This window comes from Strix uralensis, chromosome Z, assembly GCF_047716275.1.
Source record: "Strix uralensis isolate ZFMK-TIS-50842 chromosome Z, bStrUra1, whole genome shotgun sequence".
NCBI lineage: Eukaryota > Metazoa > Chordata > Aves > Strigiformes > Strigidae > Strix > Strix uralensis.
Window position 1 is genome coordinate 52,176,580 of NC_134012.1, and position 15,999 is coordinate 52,192,578.

Sequence of the window (15,999 nt, forward strand, 5' to 3'; positions counted from 1 at the left end):
AATTCTGTTAAATTATAGAAACATCATCACAACATTGTTTATATCTGAAATAATTCTACATTTATTTTATGAATTTTTTAAAAGATACTACATTATTTTTGTCTCCATTTACTCAAAGCCAAGGGTACCATTAGTTGATATTTAAGTGCTTGACAACCGCTTACTAGAGTGAACATTCCAAAGTTTTTAACGATGCTCTTCTGTGTTAATCCCTCAGTGAAGGGGCAAGAGATGCTTCACAATTCAGCCTATTTCATCAGTTTAGTGTGCAGATTGAAGAGGCAGCAGGATGTTGGTTTGTACTCAGAGAATGTAAATAACAAAGGATTAAATGTTTTTAGAGTAACTGTTAAATGTGCTAGTCAATTTTCTAGAGTACGTAGACTTTCTAACATGCACTGCTCAAATGTTCTTCCATTAAAGTAAAGGTGTTGGAGCTGAAATTCTGAAAGTGGTTTCTAAGTTCCTGTTCCTACAGAGACAGCCAATACGGTTAGGAAATCTTATATCCAGATGAACCATACCTCATCCTGTTATGCCTTCATGTGTTAAACCTTTGTGTAGGACAAGAGGTAATTTATCATGCCTTGCAACTTCTTCCTTCTCGTTTCTAACTTGTGACATTTTTTTGAGACCATGTCAGCATAACAGAATCTTCCTCATTTTCATATCGATATAATAACTTTAATTGAAGCTTTCTCATTGAGATGGATCTGGCCTGTGCATTTAGTAAGTATAATACTTCAACAAGTAGAACGCTTGAAACATTTTATTCAAGTCATTTTCACATAAACTTGCAACCATAATACGGGCATGTAACACAAGAATATGAAAGTGCAATGAAGAATACAAAGCTAGTGCCTGAATATTATAAATTAGAGCTCTTCAGATAAAGATGCAAAGTTACTGAAATTAAGACTCTTGGAAGAAAAGTGAAGGAAGTAATGAAAAACCTCCAAAAAGTTGCAAAAACAAGTGGCATTTCAATGTATCTGTAGCCTTTAGTTGCATAATAAAAACTTCCCAATAACATACTCTTTGGTTTTAATTCAAGTTAAAATCTTTCAGCACCTTTTAGGATTTGGAGAAAATTCAAATGCCATATCAGCATAAATGTGAGACACAGGATAAACCACCTTTCAATGTCTCATTTATGAAATTCACCCTGCTGGTTTTGAATGAGTACACTGCAAACTGCATGGATGACTATAGAAGGGTACATTTGCACTCATTCGACACTGCATAGTAAACTTTGGAGCAGAGAGAAAATGAGTAGACTTTTATTAACACAAAAACATCATCTACACAATATGTTGGTTCCATTGGTGACCAATCTGTCATTTTTGTTACACTTTTGTCTAGAAATATGCAAATATCAAATGTATTTCAGGATTAAAAAAAATATATAACAAACCCCTCCTGTAATGAGCCTGATATATAATACATTCCTTATGTGCAATTTTTATCTAAAGATCTGAAATGTGGGAGGTAATTGCTTCACACACATTTTTACTATTTGGCTTTTCAAGGGCAATTTGAGACTGCAAGACAGCAAATTCATACTAGAATTCTCACAAAATTTAAATCTGATTTTGCTCCCACTGAGACCAATGGCAAGATGCCTTTCAAAGATGATGGGAATAAGCCCAGTGTCTGGTAAAAAGAATTCCAAAATATAATTTGCTGTATAAAATAAGCTTTTATCAAAACAGTTTTTATAAATGTTTTTCATCAAAAATGCATGTAATCCCATAACTATATTCCAGTATGAAAAAAGTAAGTTAAGGTGTCTGGGTCAAAACTGCAGAGCCAAGATACTGAAAATACTGGTTGGCACTTCCCTATTTAGAACTACTTCTACACATGCTATATAATAAACTCTTCTACTGCGTTGTGATTTACTATAGTTAAACAGGGGAAGTTAAAGTCACATTCCTTCATTTTTTTTAATCCTAAAATCCCTTGGTTTTTTATATAGACTGTTCATGTTAGGCAATTTTTGTGCTATTGTACATCACTGTCATGTTGCTTAACAAACATTTCAAAACAAATACAATATTTTGCTACGGAAAAAAAAGCTACATTTTTGTAGCTACAATATCCCCAATATTCAAAGTTATGGCGTTCAACACCTTTCCGAACCAGGCCATTCCCACTGAAAGGACTAAGTCCAGTATTACAACTTGCTCCACCTACACAGATGCTCAAGGTCCTCTGTCTCCTTGCTGACTTCAGTGGAGTTCTGCAAGTAGTTTGGGTATAGACATGTGAGCAGGTTACTGCCTCATAAACCGAGGGATAAACTCAATTTCTGTGGCTGCTCTGTGTCCAGTTAGTGCTCTCTGATCCCACATTCAGCATCAGGCACAATGAGGTACGAGCACACAACCTCTTACCAGGAAGCAGCCTGTGCCCACAGCCTAGCTTCCATTACAGTAGCTTTTGTGTCCACTGCCCAAGCTGCTGTCAGGACTTTCACCCTAATTTTGACCTATGTCTATAGAAAGGTGAATGCACTTGCATCCCTTAACACCTCTTAATCTTAAAAACTTTTTGGGCCAAGATTTCAGAAGCCTAGACTTTAAACAGACCCTCTTTTTTGCAGACACATATAATAAATGGCTTTCTAATATATCTAGTTTCCAAATTTTGCTTCTGTTCATTGCCCATACTGGTGACTGATGGCTAAAAGGGATCTCTCAGCAAACAAAAAAGGACCTGCAGGTATAAATGGTATTCATTCTGCACTTACTCCCAATGTTGAGTAGTAATCACTGGGTTGGTGGTTCTTAGATTCTTTTTAAGTATACATACTAGTTGTGCAAATTTGTAACTAAGTTATGATTAAGGTAGAAGGAAATACTGTATAATCATGAAATAAGCTTAAATATATGTAGTAAAGAACAAGTTGATCCTTAAAGGATATTACAATAATTCATGAAGCTTCCAAATTAAATCCGTAGGGTTCTATTGCATAAAATACTTCCAAATACTGCCTGAAGTATTCTTAAGTGGTAATAAAACCTCTCCACACTCCTCAGATTTTTCTAACTATACCAAATAGCACATGTATTTTTCATTTTTTTAAAAACAGTTGTTGAGCTTTCCATGTTTCATTAGGTGTTTTGAACTGCTAATTAAACTTAACCAATACCAATCAATATTTCTAAGTCCCTTTGTTTCAAAAGTAGATCCTTCATTTTACATGATCAGAAATCTTCTGAAAAAAACGCCAGATCCCCTTGTGATATGTTATTTCACAGTTTAAAAACAAAATCACAGCTACTGTAGCTTACAGCAGGGTGCACTGCAAAAGCAAAATAATTTGGGGATGGGAGGAGGAGTGGTGTACCCAGCACCAGTTAAGCAGTTCAGCAAAAACTTTAATTTGGGCTGGAATTTCTTCCCCTTAACAATGTTGTGTTTGGTTCCTGAACAGCCTAAAGTATGATGTTAAATACACTGACTTTTGTTCTCCCTCTACATATAGTATATTTTCAAATTCATTGTTTGAATACTGAGATAATACATTTTAAAAGTCAAATACAGTACTTAAGGGGGAAGCAGGTAGTAGGCTTTTTCACGATAAAAATACTTTGTTAGAGATTCTGACCTACTTCTGTTTGTGGTGCCACCTGAGTTAATTGCCTGTATTATTTTGATGGTTAACCTGTTCAAGTTGGATGTTTTTCACAGATGACTACATCAGGGACTCTTCATCATCTCCAAGAGCCCTTTTCTTGACAGGTATTTCTTTTCATCCACATTAAGTTTGCAGAAGTCTTTTAAAAGCCCCACCTTGAAAAATCTCTTGAACATAGAAAGGTGGATAAGGTCTTTAATTCATTTCCACAGATGAAAGGTTTCTTTCAAAACCCCATCTGTTTATTTACTTAAGAAAATGAAGAAACTTCTAATGTATTAAAAATGTAACTTTTCTTGCAGGGGTATAACTGATATATATATATATCTATTTCTCTGCTATATGTTATTCCTTGAAAACTGAACATACTTTTCTCATTCATATCAACGTGTCCTAGCAAGTTTTATTTTAATGGTACTGTAAGCTGTTTTTCATTCTGGTATTTTCTGAGATAGTTGATACTAGTACTTTCTATTGCATTTTATTTAATTCATTTTACATAAATTTTTGCTAATTTTTAGAATACGTTCAACTCATTCAACCAGTAATACTCCCTCTGAAGTCTATTATTACCTAAACTCCAAATTTTCAGGAGTTAAGAAATGGTCCTGTTTTTATCAATTAGATTTTCAAAATTTTAAGTATCTGTGCATGAATCACCAGTTCCACACATTTCATGAGTTAAAAAAAAAGTAATGCCAATTTAAATGCTTAAAATCCAGTTACAGATTTGGTTGAGAAGCAGCTGAAGTGCTTCAAAATCACATAAGGTGTGTGGGTGTATGTGTGTATGTTCTGTAGTTTTGTTTCTATAGTGTTTACATCCTATTGAAGTTTATATAATGATACTTCAGTTCAAAACATCTGGCACCATCTCATCCATTTTCTTGCATTTTTCTCAGTATCTGTCAAAAGAAAAGAAACAATGTTAAGCAGATGACCAAGCAGATACAAAAAGAGTATCTGCTTAATACCCATTTATCAGCTTGAAAGCCCAGGTCAACAAAGAATAGCACAGATTTTGTTTCCTCACCCTGTATGAATATATTTATGTAATAACATTTACAGAGGTAAGATGGTGAGACTAAAAGGCATGAAGCATAGATTTCCAAGTAAATGTGAGCAGAGACGGTGTTCCTAGAAGTACCAGTTAGTAAGTCCTGTTACAGAGAAATGCTTTAAAAGCTCCTGCCACAGATCCACCAAAAATAATCACTCGTCACCTGCAGGATGCCTTTTGGTCTCTTCCTCCGTTTCCTGCAAGTCTGACCACCACACGGCAAGAACAAATAGACAATTTTGCTGAAGCCATTTAACTTGTCACGTTTATGACCAAAGTGTGATTATAAATACAGATCTCCACATTGGCATGAAAAAATGTTTCTCATTTTAGCCTCATTAACTACTGGTTTCCTAATACAAAGTAAAGGATGAATATTTTAGAAGATGATTAAGCAGTAATCACATTAATTCAGTATGTTTGTTTCACTGATGCTGCTATAGCAGACTATACTGGTCATTTATTTTACTTTTCATTTACTGCTGTGGCATTTATCTCACATGAACCTCTATACAATGTTAATACTCACTCCTTATACAGTCCAAATGAGACCACATGATAAATATTTTGGATGAGCAACTTACATATTATCCTGAGAACCACTTACCTCTGTGTTACAGAAGACTGATTGCTTTTTGTGTGTGTGTTTCACAGATACTAAGCTACAGTAGATCTATGGTGAGAATATTAAATTAATTTGTCTTTTTAGAGGGAAGAAAAAGCATAATTGTGCCATTGTTTAAACTTTAAAGAAATTAACTGTAAATGGAGTATGTCTGGAAGAACTGTTTCAGGGAGGATGGCTGCTCAGCAGTAGCAAAGTAACAAACGTACATGTGTGGGACTTTGCAGAACGTCTTAAGAGCTCCATAACTGCTCAACAGTTCTGTGTGGATGCTGTAAATGGGTATTGAATGAGCACAGAAAGGTTTCAGTGCAAATACAAAGAAGGCATGAGCCAGAGGTATTTATCTAGTAGCCCAGACAGTAGCAGCGATTTTGAAAGTGCTATATATCCTGATGGCATGATTGCAAGAGCAAAATTCTCACGATTGTATTTCAAGACTAAGTAATTTTTAAAAATCTGTGCTAGCCTTACAGAAATAATTACCAGAGGTCAATATTTGAAAGCTATGCAGTTATCAACAGCGAAGCAACTTTTCCCACCATACCTGCCAAAAAAGACTTTTGAGAAGTACCATCTGAATTTTGAATTAACACATTACATCCTGAAACCCAAGAAACAACATACTGAAGAAATTGATATCACTAGAATTAATGGTGGGAGTTACTTTTTCAATATAAAGTAAATCTCTAAGCTTTATAAATCTGTTTGTCAACTTTAGTACTATGAATATAAAACAGTTGCAAAGACAAAGGGATGTACTTACGGTGAAATTGTACAGCCAGAGGCATATGCATGGTGGCCTGTATAGCGTATATCACAGCGTACTATATTGTTGGAGTAATCGGATTCAGGCACCAAATAGCTGGGGTTTACACTCACCTTAAGGGGAAAAAGCACAGTGTTGTCTACTTCCAGGTTTGAGCTGATAACTTACATTCAAAAGGACATGATTTGCTTCTTTAAAACAAAACAAAAAAAAGAAAACCCAAACCTCCCCACTCCTGATACCCTTACCTTCAGAATGTAATTTCCAGGTTTTACATCTGTAATATCAATCCACTGGCAATCTATATCAGCATTGTAAGTGTCATAACAGCCAGGGCTCAGTCCCTTAAAAATGAAGTCAAGATGGATGTCAAAAAATCATTAGGAATAGTAACATTCTAGACATTAGGGACACTCGGACTGAAGTTCACTTAACCATCACATTTCACTAAGAAAATTACCTCAGGAAATTAAGCTTATTTTTTCTAGGCATTTTATTTGAATATCTGAACTAGAACACATAAGTCTAACACATCACTTTTATAGACAGCACTGTATTACTACTATTGATAGTTGTTCATCTGTAAGATATCTGTATTTTATTATCACTTATTATAGTACTCCTTTTATGTAAATATTGTTGATGCTATTACTCACTGTTCTTTACAAAAGGTGAGCACAAAACCAAAACTGACTGAAGACTGGACCTAAATATCTGTAAATCTCAAGTAAGTAGCTTCTGAGGTCCCTGAGTACAAACTTGATCACCATGTTGGAACCTACCTCTACCCTTAGGAATGATGCCACTTTTTGCTGTAGATCACAGAATCATAGAATACCAGGTTGGAAAGGACCTCAAGGATCATCTGGTCCAACCTTTCCGGCAAAAGCATGGTCTAGACAAGATGGCCCAGCACCCTGTCCAGCTGAATCTTAAAAATCTCCAATAGATGTACTCTGCCAAAGTGCCACCTTTGAACAGTCTAGGCCCATTTTCACATTGAGTTTTGCATAGAAATAGTGTCTCTTCAGGCAAATAGTGACACAAGAATCTGAGAGATCTGAAAATGTAGCCTTTCTTCAGTTCAATCTTTCCTGAAAACTTCTTTTCTCTTAGGAACATTAGTAAGGATCTCCACATATGAATGTATTGATGGTTCAAATCTGGTGTCTTTTAACTGTGGCCAATACAGATTGCTTTAGGCAAAGCTGATCTGTTCTGGCAACACACAGAGTGCACAAAACCAAAGTCCTGCAGGAATTCCCTCTTGACCCAGCTGGTGATCAGCTCAGACTCTCGCGTATATGTGCCAAGTCTGAGGCTGGAGGAAAGTTTTACAGTCCAATTACAAACCCCTGAAATACGGGCTTCCAGTGGAAACGCTGACACAGCCATGATTCTAGTGTCACAAATACTCCAGCTGTAAAATATGTGTGTTGCTTAGTTAGATGTCATAGTCTACAGAAGGAGAAAAGATATTTATAAAACCTCTTCAAAGACTTTATGTATTGCAGATCATTCATTATATTTAAAAATCAAATGTGGACACATCAGCCAGTGAAGCATAGCTGTCATTTCTCTGTGATAAAATAACTATTTCCTAGATTAAAAACTGCAGAATAAGGGATACAAGTTTCTGTGTTAAGTATGGCCACACTGAGTTAGACCACAGATCCACCAAGTTCAGTGTCATGTCTCTGACAGTGCCAGCAGCAGATGCTTGAGGAGAAAAGAATCTAAGAAGTGGGATGTGTAATGTCCTTTACTTGAGCAAATTCCTTCCACCAGGCATTTAACCGTATTTAAGACATGGGGTACCATTAGATTTTTGTGTTTAATAGCCTGCATTACTTTGTCTAACTTTTTTTTGAACCCATGTAGGTATTTTTGATCTCTGCAACATCCTATGGCAAGGAATTTAATACTTTATTCATGTGTCAAAAGACCACTCCCATCTGTTTTAAAGCTGTTGACTGACAGTTCTTTTGGATATCCTTAAATTCTTATACTGTGAGCAACAGCAAATATCAACAATTTCCTCTTTCCATCCAGGACCACTCAAGATTTGGTATTTCTGGTTTTCCAAATGGAATAGTCTAAGAAATCTTTTAGTGTGGTACTACACTGTTGATCATCCTTGTTCTCCTGGGGTTGGTTGGTTGGTTTGAGTTTTTAAGCTTTTCTGTAGCAGTTCTGAGAGGTGGTGACCAGAACTCCATGCAATTTTAAGGTAGGAGTCTATCATGGATTTGTATATCATAATGGTACATTCCATTTTTTACCTCTTCCCTTAATAAGTCCTAACACCTTGCTTTACAGTTGTATATGACCCATCATTATGTTCACATGTTCACTAACAGCCTTCTATACACGCATAAAAGTATGGTTTACGTTTTCTGTGTTGGACTGCCAGCCAGTAGCTATAGGTATTAAGGGAATCAGCAAGCACCTTGCAGCTTCATGCTCTGTAAGGGAGAAAATACTAGCTATGAACTCTGAAACCAGCCAAGGACATCACTGAGCAGTTTCTGGGGGATGAACACTGGAGATTACTTCTTTACTGACTCTGCCTTGTGTTCCCTTTAGCTCGCTTGACCAGTCTTATAACCACAAGAACTTGTCGGGTGTTTTAATACAGTTCAGTTACTAGTGATGCTAGGCTAATGAGTGTCCCTCAGAGTGTTAAATGAGACACTCCCATTTAGCAGCACCTGGGTAAATTATAGGTCTCCAAGTTGCTATCCTGGCGTCTATGATGGAGAATTTCAGAGCTAGTTAGGGCATCAGATAATTCAGGGCATCAGATGATCAGTAGAAAAAATATCCAAAGATACATTAGGGGGGCAGAAGAAACTTGGTTGTCTCTGAACCAACTGTTACCTGAGTATGCGCTGTACATGCGTATCGTCTATAATATCCATAATCACAGGAGGTATCTTCAAGGCAGAAACTTGCTTTGTGTCCTTCAGCAACTTTTCTGTGTGAGCTTGCATCCAACAAATCGTAATGGCTGAATTCATCCATGCTGTGATAATGTCTGTTAAACCATATGTCAGTAACATTTTAGCATATTCCTTTTTAATCTACCTTTTGTTAGATCTGGCCAAATTTTATTTATTACATGGAACTTCTGTGTTAGTATACTCTCCTATTACTGACCATTCAATTAAGTTTTATTTTCATTATTCTAATTTTCAATTACTATAAAAATGCCATCTTTTATAAATAAATAATAGATTTTAATTTGTTAAGGGAAAGACTCCATAGCAGCACCGTTTTTCCAAATTTCCTGCTTCAGCTCTTTTCCAATAACAATAGCAAGTATTAAGTAGTTCATATTTGAATTGTACATCTTATAACTGCCTTTAGGCAGAGTTTCGCTAGGAATGCTTACCTTACATACTATGAATACCAGGAAAGTTTCCTACTTGCTAGCAAAACCCCAACAATTTACTTTCACATTTCCATGTCCCTCAATCAATGTAACACATTCATAACATTAGTGAAATCAAAACCCACTGTGTACTGGCAATGCAGATCTTGTCAGATGTCAACAATTTTTGTAGTCTATAGTTAATGCAGTCTCTATTTCAAAAGTGTGAATGCTTTTGATCTGAGCACAGTCTTGGGTTTTTCTGGCTCTCACACAAAGTGAGTTCCAGCTCTTACTGTGGACTTGAATGCCTATTATTATTGTGTTTTCACTTTTTCCAGACATGTGGAAAACTAAACTTGTACTATCTACCTGCAGTTTGTGCAGCATTTGGCTGCCATTATTTATGAATGTGTTCAGCTCAAGGGGTATATGAAAAAGATGTAATTAAACAGAATTCAAAAGTATTGTTAAAACAAAGAGGAGCACACAAGTTTTACAAGCATGCATGTCAAGAACACTAAAACCAGTCCACAGATGATGATGACTAACACTGAAGTCTGATGGCTAGCCAAACTAATTGGCAGTTATAGTTCATTTCCAAATGAGCTTGTTTCACTGTCATGGAAATGATCACGAGAAATGCAGGTTTTTTGTACACAATGTCTTTTCTGTCCAAGAACAGAATCAACATCAGAGACACTCTGCATCTGGATAGCAATAGATTGGCTATTGTGGCAGAGTAAGAAACTGCTTTTCTACAAATGGAAGATTTCAATTGCTCTCATCCATTTCATCCATTTATCAACTTTGTAAGCACCAGGGTTTAGGGTTCTTTTTGGTGGTGGTGGTATTTTTTGCAGGGGTAGGGGTTAACTAGAGCATTTATGGAGGCTTTTTTTGTTTGGTTTGATTTAGTTTTTACTTTTTAATCCTTGCAAGATTTATAAACTAGTAATATCAGTCCTTTTTTTAAAATAATTTGTCGTAATGATACTGATTTTTCACTAAAACCTTAAAGCCTCTGAAACTAGCAAGAAATATTCCACTGACTCCAGGGGTCTTTAAATCAAGTCCACATCACATATTATTTTTTAATAAAATTGTATTATGTTATCACATATGTACCCCTTTTAAGTAAGGCGGAAAAAAGGTAAGCTTTCTAGTATTTTATAATTGGTCCTACTGGAACAAACCTGCAAACTAACTTTTGAATGTGAATTTTCTGAAAAGTTTGCAGTGTTACCTGCTCCCAGAATGTTGAAAATGTTCTACTACATTTGCCTTGCTGTGTTTCCAGCAATTTTGCTATTTCTAGAGCAGTACTGCTATGTGCAAGTATGATGTGATAAGGATACTGATACTGGGATCAGTCAACTCAGTATCTTTTCATGTCCATATTGACCAGGCCATTTCTTGTCAAGAACTAACCCATAAAATTCAGGTCAAGTATGGATCAGTGTTTACAATGATGTATTATTGGGAACATTCTAGTAAATGTACAATTTAGGATTTCCACAGTTTTTTTAACATGATTGGGACGTCTATTAACTGGTTCAACTTAAATTTAACTGGACTATAACCTATGTAAAATATAATTAAAGGGAGAAGGTGCCACTGTCAGAACAGATTTAAGACTTGTATTTATAATGAATTTATACGTGTAAGAGTTTTACACTTCTAGATAAACTTCATATCCATTTTGGTTTCATGTGGCTATATGAAGAGAAATTACCACTATCATAAAATTAATCACACAGTAAAAGGCTAAAGTTTCCCCATGGCTTCCCCTCATTCCATTGCAGTTTTAGAAAATGTCACCTTATAAGTGACAATTTGTTAGCAAAAAAGATAATTAGAAGATACCATACTGAGCACTTCACTCACTGGTGACAGCTGTGCCACTCCCATGAATAACGGGGTCTGCTGGGCAGAAAATCTGACGTGCCTTGATTTTTCACTCTTTGGGGGAATCTCAGGAGCACCCGATTGTCATAGTCTCTAACATCTGCTCGATAAGCTGAACTGTAATAATGCAAAAAAGAGCTGTAATTATAGGCAAGAAACACTTCAAAAAACACTTTATACTGTCTCAGAAGTAACTGATAGCACAGGTCTTTTCAGCCCCGTTGGAGATGCACAAGAATTCCACACGGTGTGCTCAGAAGTGCCTGGGGTCAGACCAAGACCTGAGTAAGATTCAGATATGCTTCTAATAATATAAGCAGGAGTTTGACCACTGACTCTCTGCCTCTGTCTCTGAAACAGATCACCGCTTAGCTGTAAAATTCCTCTGGTACCAAAAATACAATTTCATTAGTTGCTGTTAACCAAAATAATGCACTGTGTATGTAAGATCACAGAACAAACGTCTGTTTCTGTTGTAAAAAAAATTAATAATATATGCCTCAGGCTGTATTTTCCTATTGCACATAAGCTATTATCTACGGTCTTTTACATACGAGAGTATTTTAATCAATTGATAGCCAGCAAGGACATTTCAATTAGTCTTCACCGTAAAGTTAGCACAGAAAGTACTCTTTCTTATGCCATGTTTTCTTTTACCAGTAAGTGAAGAAAGAGCATGACCCTGGAAACAGTCTGGCATCAATTAATGATGCTGGTAAATAAATAAATCTGGTTTGCATGATAAGGTATCAAACAAGTTAAATTGGTTAAAAACAGCCATGTTAATTTCTTTCCAAACAAAACAGGAAAAATCCCTCTTCGCCAACTGCACAGGACCTAACTTCATAGCAAAGCTGTTATTTCAACCCATTAAAAGACTCTGAAACACTTTTCAGGGAGATTTTAGTTTTAAGAGACATTACAAGGCATAGGCCCGGAAACAATTAGCATGTTATTATTTTAACAGTAATTTGCACTGGTTGAGAATGCTGGGGGGGGGGGGGTTTAACAGAGTAGAATGCCATAGATCTGGTTGGATTAGAGAGGGAGATGAAAATCACCAGATTCAAGTGGTTTTTTTAGGTACCTCCATTTTGCAAAATTAAGATATGTTCAAATGAGCCTGATAATAGAAATGTGCAATGTAACTTTTCACAAAACATAGGTTCTTCAAAGCATCTGTAGTTCCTCTAATATGACAGTATTGTTTTCTTACGTGCACACCCTACCATCTACCACAGGCTTAGAAGGAGGTTACAAACTGGGCTATGTTTCCTCAGGCCCTCCAGCCTCACTTTTCTCCGCTCTTCACTGCGTCCTCAGGTATGCCGTGCTGGGCGCAGGAGCACAAGAACCTACAGCAAGCAGGCAAAAGCCGGGGTGATGCCTACCTTGCCAGGCAGTTCTCCTCGGCAGCACATCTTAAGTTATACATGGACATCCTCTGGACATACGTGGACGCCTGGATGTAATAGGGATCCGGGACTAAGTCAGGGAGACCTGCAGTTCATCAAACCAACCACATAACAGCAAGATCAACCCAGGACACGTCTGCAAATACTTGGCTTCCATCCCAATCGTTAGGAGACGTCGTTTTGCCACGGACCCCTGTCCCCCCATTAAGCTCGCTCTCCCTTTTGCTCAGGCCCTTCGGCTCTTCTCAAAGATCGCATCGCAGGCAAGACGCTCGGACGCCCGCGGGGGGTTTCCCGCAGTGCCCCCCCCAGCTCGCCCCCCACCCCCCCAAGCCCCCCGCCCGCCCAGCCGCAGGGGCTGCGGCCCACCGGGCTTCCCGCGGGCCGGGAGCCGTGCAAACGCCTGTGCGGGCAGGTTTCGCCCCGAGTGAGGGGCTGGCGGGACCCCCGACCCCGCACCGCACCCCGCCGGGACGCGCCGCGCTGGCACTGGCGTGCGCGGGAGCGAGCGGGGCGGCGCGGCGGGAGGGGAGGGAGGGCACGGGACGGGCAAGGAAAGGAGGGCTCTTACCATACTGGAAGTAGCCGGTGCCATAGCCGGGTCTGTACCTGCTGCCCTGGCGGGGCCTCTCGTAGGTGTCGTAGTAGTTGTAATAGGGATTATCGTCCGTATACTTGTAGGGGTTGTAGGGGTCGTCTCCCACCATGACATCTTCCCGCCCGGGTCTGAAGCTGCTGAGGGGCGGCAAGCTGCCGGCCCCGGTGCTGCTCCCGTTGCCGTCAGCCCCGGTGCCGCCGGCGGGGCTGGTGGGGGCGCTGGGTCGCGACGCCCCCGCCGAGGCGCTCCTGGCCTCCCCCGCAGCGGCGGGGGTGGCGGACCCCTGGCTCCGCTGCCCGGCGGCGGCACGACCCTCGGAGGGCGCCTGGTAGCCGGCCTGGAACCAGTGCCGTGCGCCGGAGCCCCCCCGGCTGCCGGCGGAGGGCTGGGGCTGCGTGGCGGCGGCGGCGGGGGCTCGGGCGGCGGCTCTCCGCGGAAGCGTGCCGTTGTTCCGCAGCAGCAGGATGGGGCTGCCCGCCGCCTCCGCCGCCTGCCTGCGCCGGGGGGGCTGGTACTGGGAGCCGAGGCTGAGCAGGCTGTACACCTGCCCGTTGTTCTCCCACTGGATCCGCTGTCTCCAGGCGGCGGGGGGCGGCGGGGGGTCGCGGCGCGGCGGCGGCTGCTGGCAGCCGGCGGGCCACAGGCAGCTCCAGTAGATGCACGCGTGGAGCTGGGCAAGCAGGAGCCCCGGCGGCGCGAAATGCATCTTCTCCTCTTCCCTGGGTGCCGGCGGGGGAGAGAAACGGACGAAACGGGGGGGCGAGCGGAGAGCGAGGGGCGCCTTCCTGCCTGGGATGGGGCGGGGGGGTGGTGTGTGGGGAGGCCGGGTGGTGCGGGATGCGCCTCTGGAAGGGTCAGCCGGGCAGCGAGGTCTCAGGCGCAGCGGCACCCGGGCGGTGCCATCGGGCAGGTCGGGCCGTCGTGAAGAAAACCCGGCCCGAGAGAGGCGGCGGGAGCGCCTTTTCTTCTCCCCGGTATTTATAGGCGAGGGGTTGCGAATGGGAGCCGGAGCAAACAATCAGCCTCTCATCGTCCTCCGGCCCGCGCTGGTGTCTGGAGCGAGGGAAGGAGGAGGAGGAGGAGGAGAAAGCAGGGACTTTAAACTTGCTGGCACGCTCGCAAAGTTACACAAGCCCCGTTGGCTGGGCTGGCTGCGCCCCCGCCATTTGTTCACGTAATGCGGCTGGAAACGTGCGGCCCTGACAGTTCCCCCACGGCCGCCCCCCGCCCTCCGCCCGCCGCCGCCGCCGCCCGCCCCGCGTAGGGGCGGCCGAGGGGGGAACGGGGCGGCGAGGGCCGGCGCGGCGGCGGGGGCTCCCCATCCTCCCTCCCTCCCTCCCTCTCTGCCTGCCTTCCCCCTGCCTGCCTGCCTGCCTGCCTCCCCCCGCGCCCCGGAGCCGCGCCGAGCCGAGCCTGCGGCGGGCGGGCGCGCTCAGACACACGTAGACTGCCAGAGTATGCCGTGGGGCAGCGCCAAAGTATGCAAAGGAAAAATGCTATTAGCTCATCAGCGCTGGAGAGACTAGAAACGGGGTGGCGGAGAGGGGGAAGGGGCCGCTAGCGAGAGAGGAAACATGTTTCTGGAAAATGTGCTGGCCGGCACATCTCCCGGGCTGGAGCAGCTGCTGGGGACCTTCGTCTCAGCTCTGAGTAACAGTCGGATCCCCTTAATGACCTTTTAATTAGGAGAAAACGTCCATCAAATAAACTCTTGACCATTGACTTTTGCGTTTTCTGCGTATGAGTCACACGAGAAATATACTGGCGGTGCTCCTCCCGGAGTAAGTTTTCATTGAAAAGTGAAATCTCACATGGGAGAGGCTTAGCCCTGTCACCAGCTAAGTCTGGCTCAGCCAGCATCTCCCCAAAACCGTGCTGGGGAAGAGGAGCAGGCTGATGCCCGAAAGCCTCTCCCTCCCCTCCTGCTTTTACAAGAGTTCATCAACGCTGTGTCCAATCACCCAGCGAGGCAAACGAATGAAGTTCCGTGGATTTCAGCCAAAACTCCTTTTGGGTGTATTTTTCCAAGGGCTGTTTGCTTATGAATCCTTGCAAAGGAATGGAGGACAACACACAAAAGTTCTTCTACACCAGAAGTTTGGTGGTGAGGATATTTCTTAAGTTATTCTCGTCAAAGATGATCAGCCCAGGCTGGAAGTTTTTACCCTACTGAGGCAGATGCAAAGCACCTTCCCACCGCTGCTGTCTTCCCCAGGTCAGGTTAACAGTCCACATGCTACTGGCTGGGCAGATATTGCCACTGCATTTTGATGTTCTTGACACAGTTATCCTGTCATTTTTTGTATTGTAATTTATTTTAATTGCATATTACTTTAAAAGGTTAACAATAGTCAAAATCCTGCAAAATGCAGTCCTGCATTGTGGCTGTGATGGATTGTGAATGCTGATTTACACTGCTATCCACTTAGTAGTAGTAGTAGTACTCAGCTTTAAAGTGGCTTTTTACAGCCCCTGAAATCAGTGGTGCCATCCTGGGCGTCAGAATTACCCCTGTGGAGAGGTGGGTCAGAGGCTGTGACCAGTGTCTGGTACCAGCTGCTCACCAAGTCAGGCTTGCTTGCTCAGCTCTTGATCTCGGGAGGCCTGT

General features: G+C 41.6%; 1 protein-coding gene across 2 annotated transcripts; it reads right to left on the minus strand.

The window, feature by feature from the left end:
• Nucleotides 1–754: 754 nt before the first annotated feature.
• On the minus strand, nt 755–14,469 carry LOX (lysyl oxidase). 2 transcript variants are annotated; one of them, XM_074855312.1, is made up of 7 exons: nt 13,365–14,469; nt 12,770–12,878; nt 11,358–11,495; nt 8,978–9,134; nt 6,346–6,441; nt 6,095–6,210; nt 755–4,548 (listed from the first exon to the last, which is right to left on the minus strand). In XM_074855312.1, exons 1-7 carry the CDS (start codon nt 14,095–14,097, stop codon nt 4,542–4,544), a joined length of 1,356 nt encoding a protein of 451 aa, XP_074711413.1. In that variant the 5' UTR covers nt 14,098–14,469; the 3' UTR covers nt 755–4,541. The 2 variants fall into 2 exon arrangements, with proteins under 2 accessions (XP_074711413.1, XP_074711414.1); XM_074855313.1 differs by lacking the exon at nt 755–4,548 and having other exon boundaries at nt 6,091–6,210.
• Nucleotides 14,470–15,999: the final 1,530 nt, after the last annotated feature.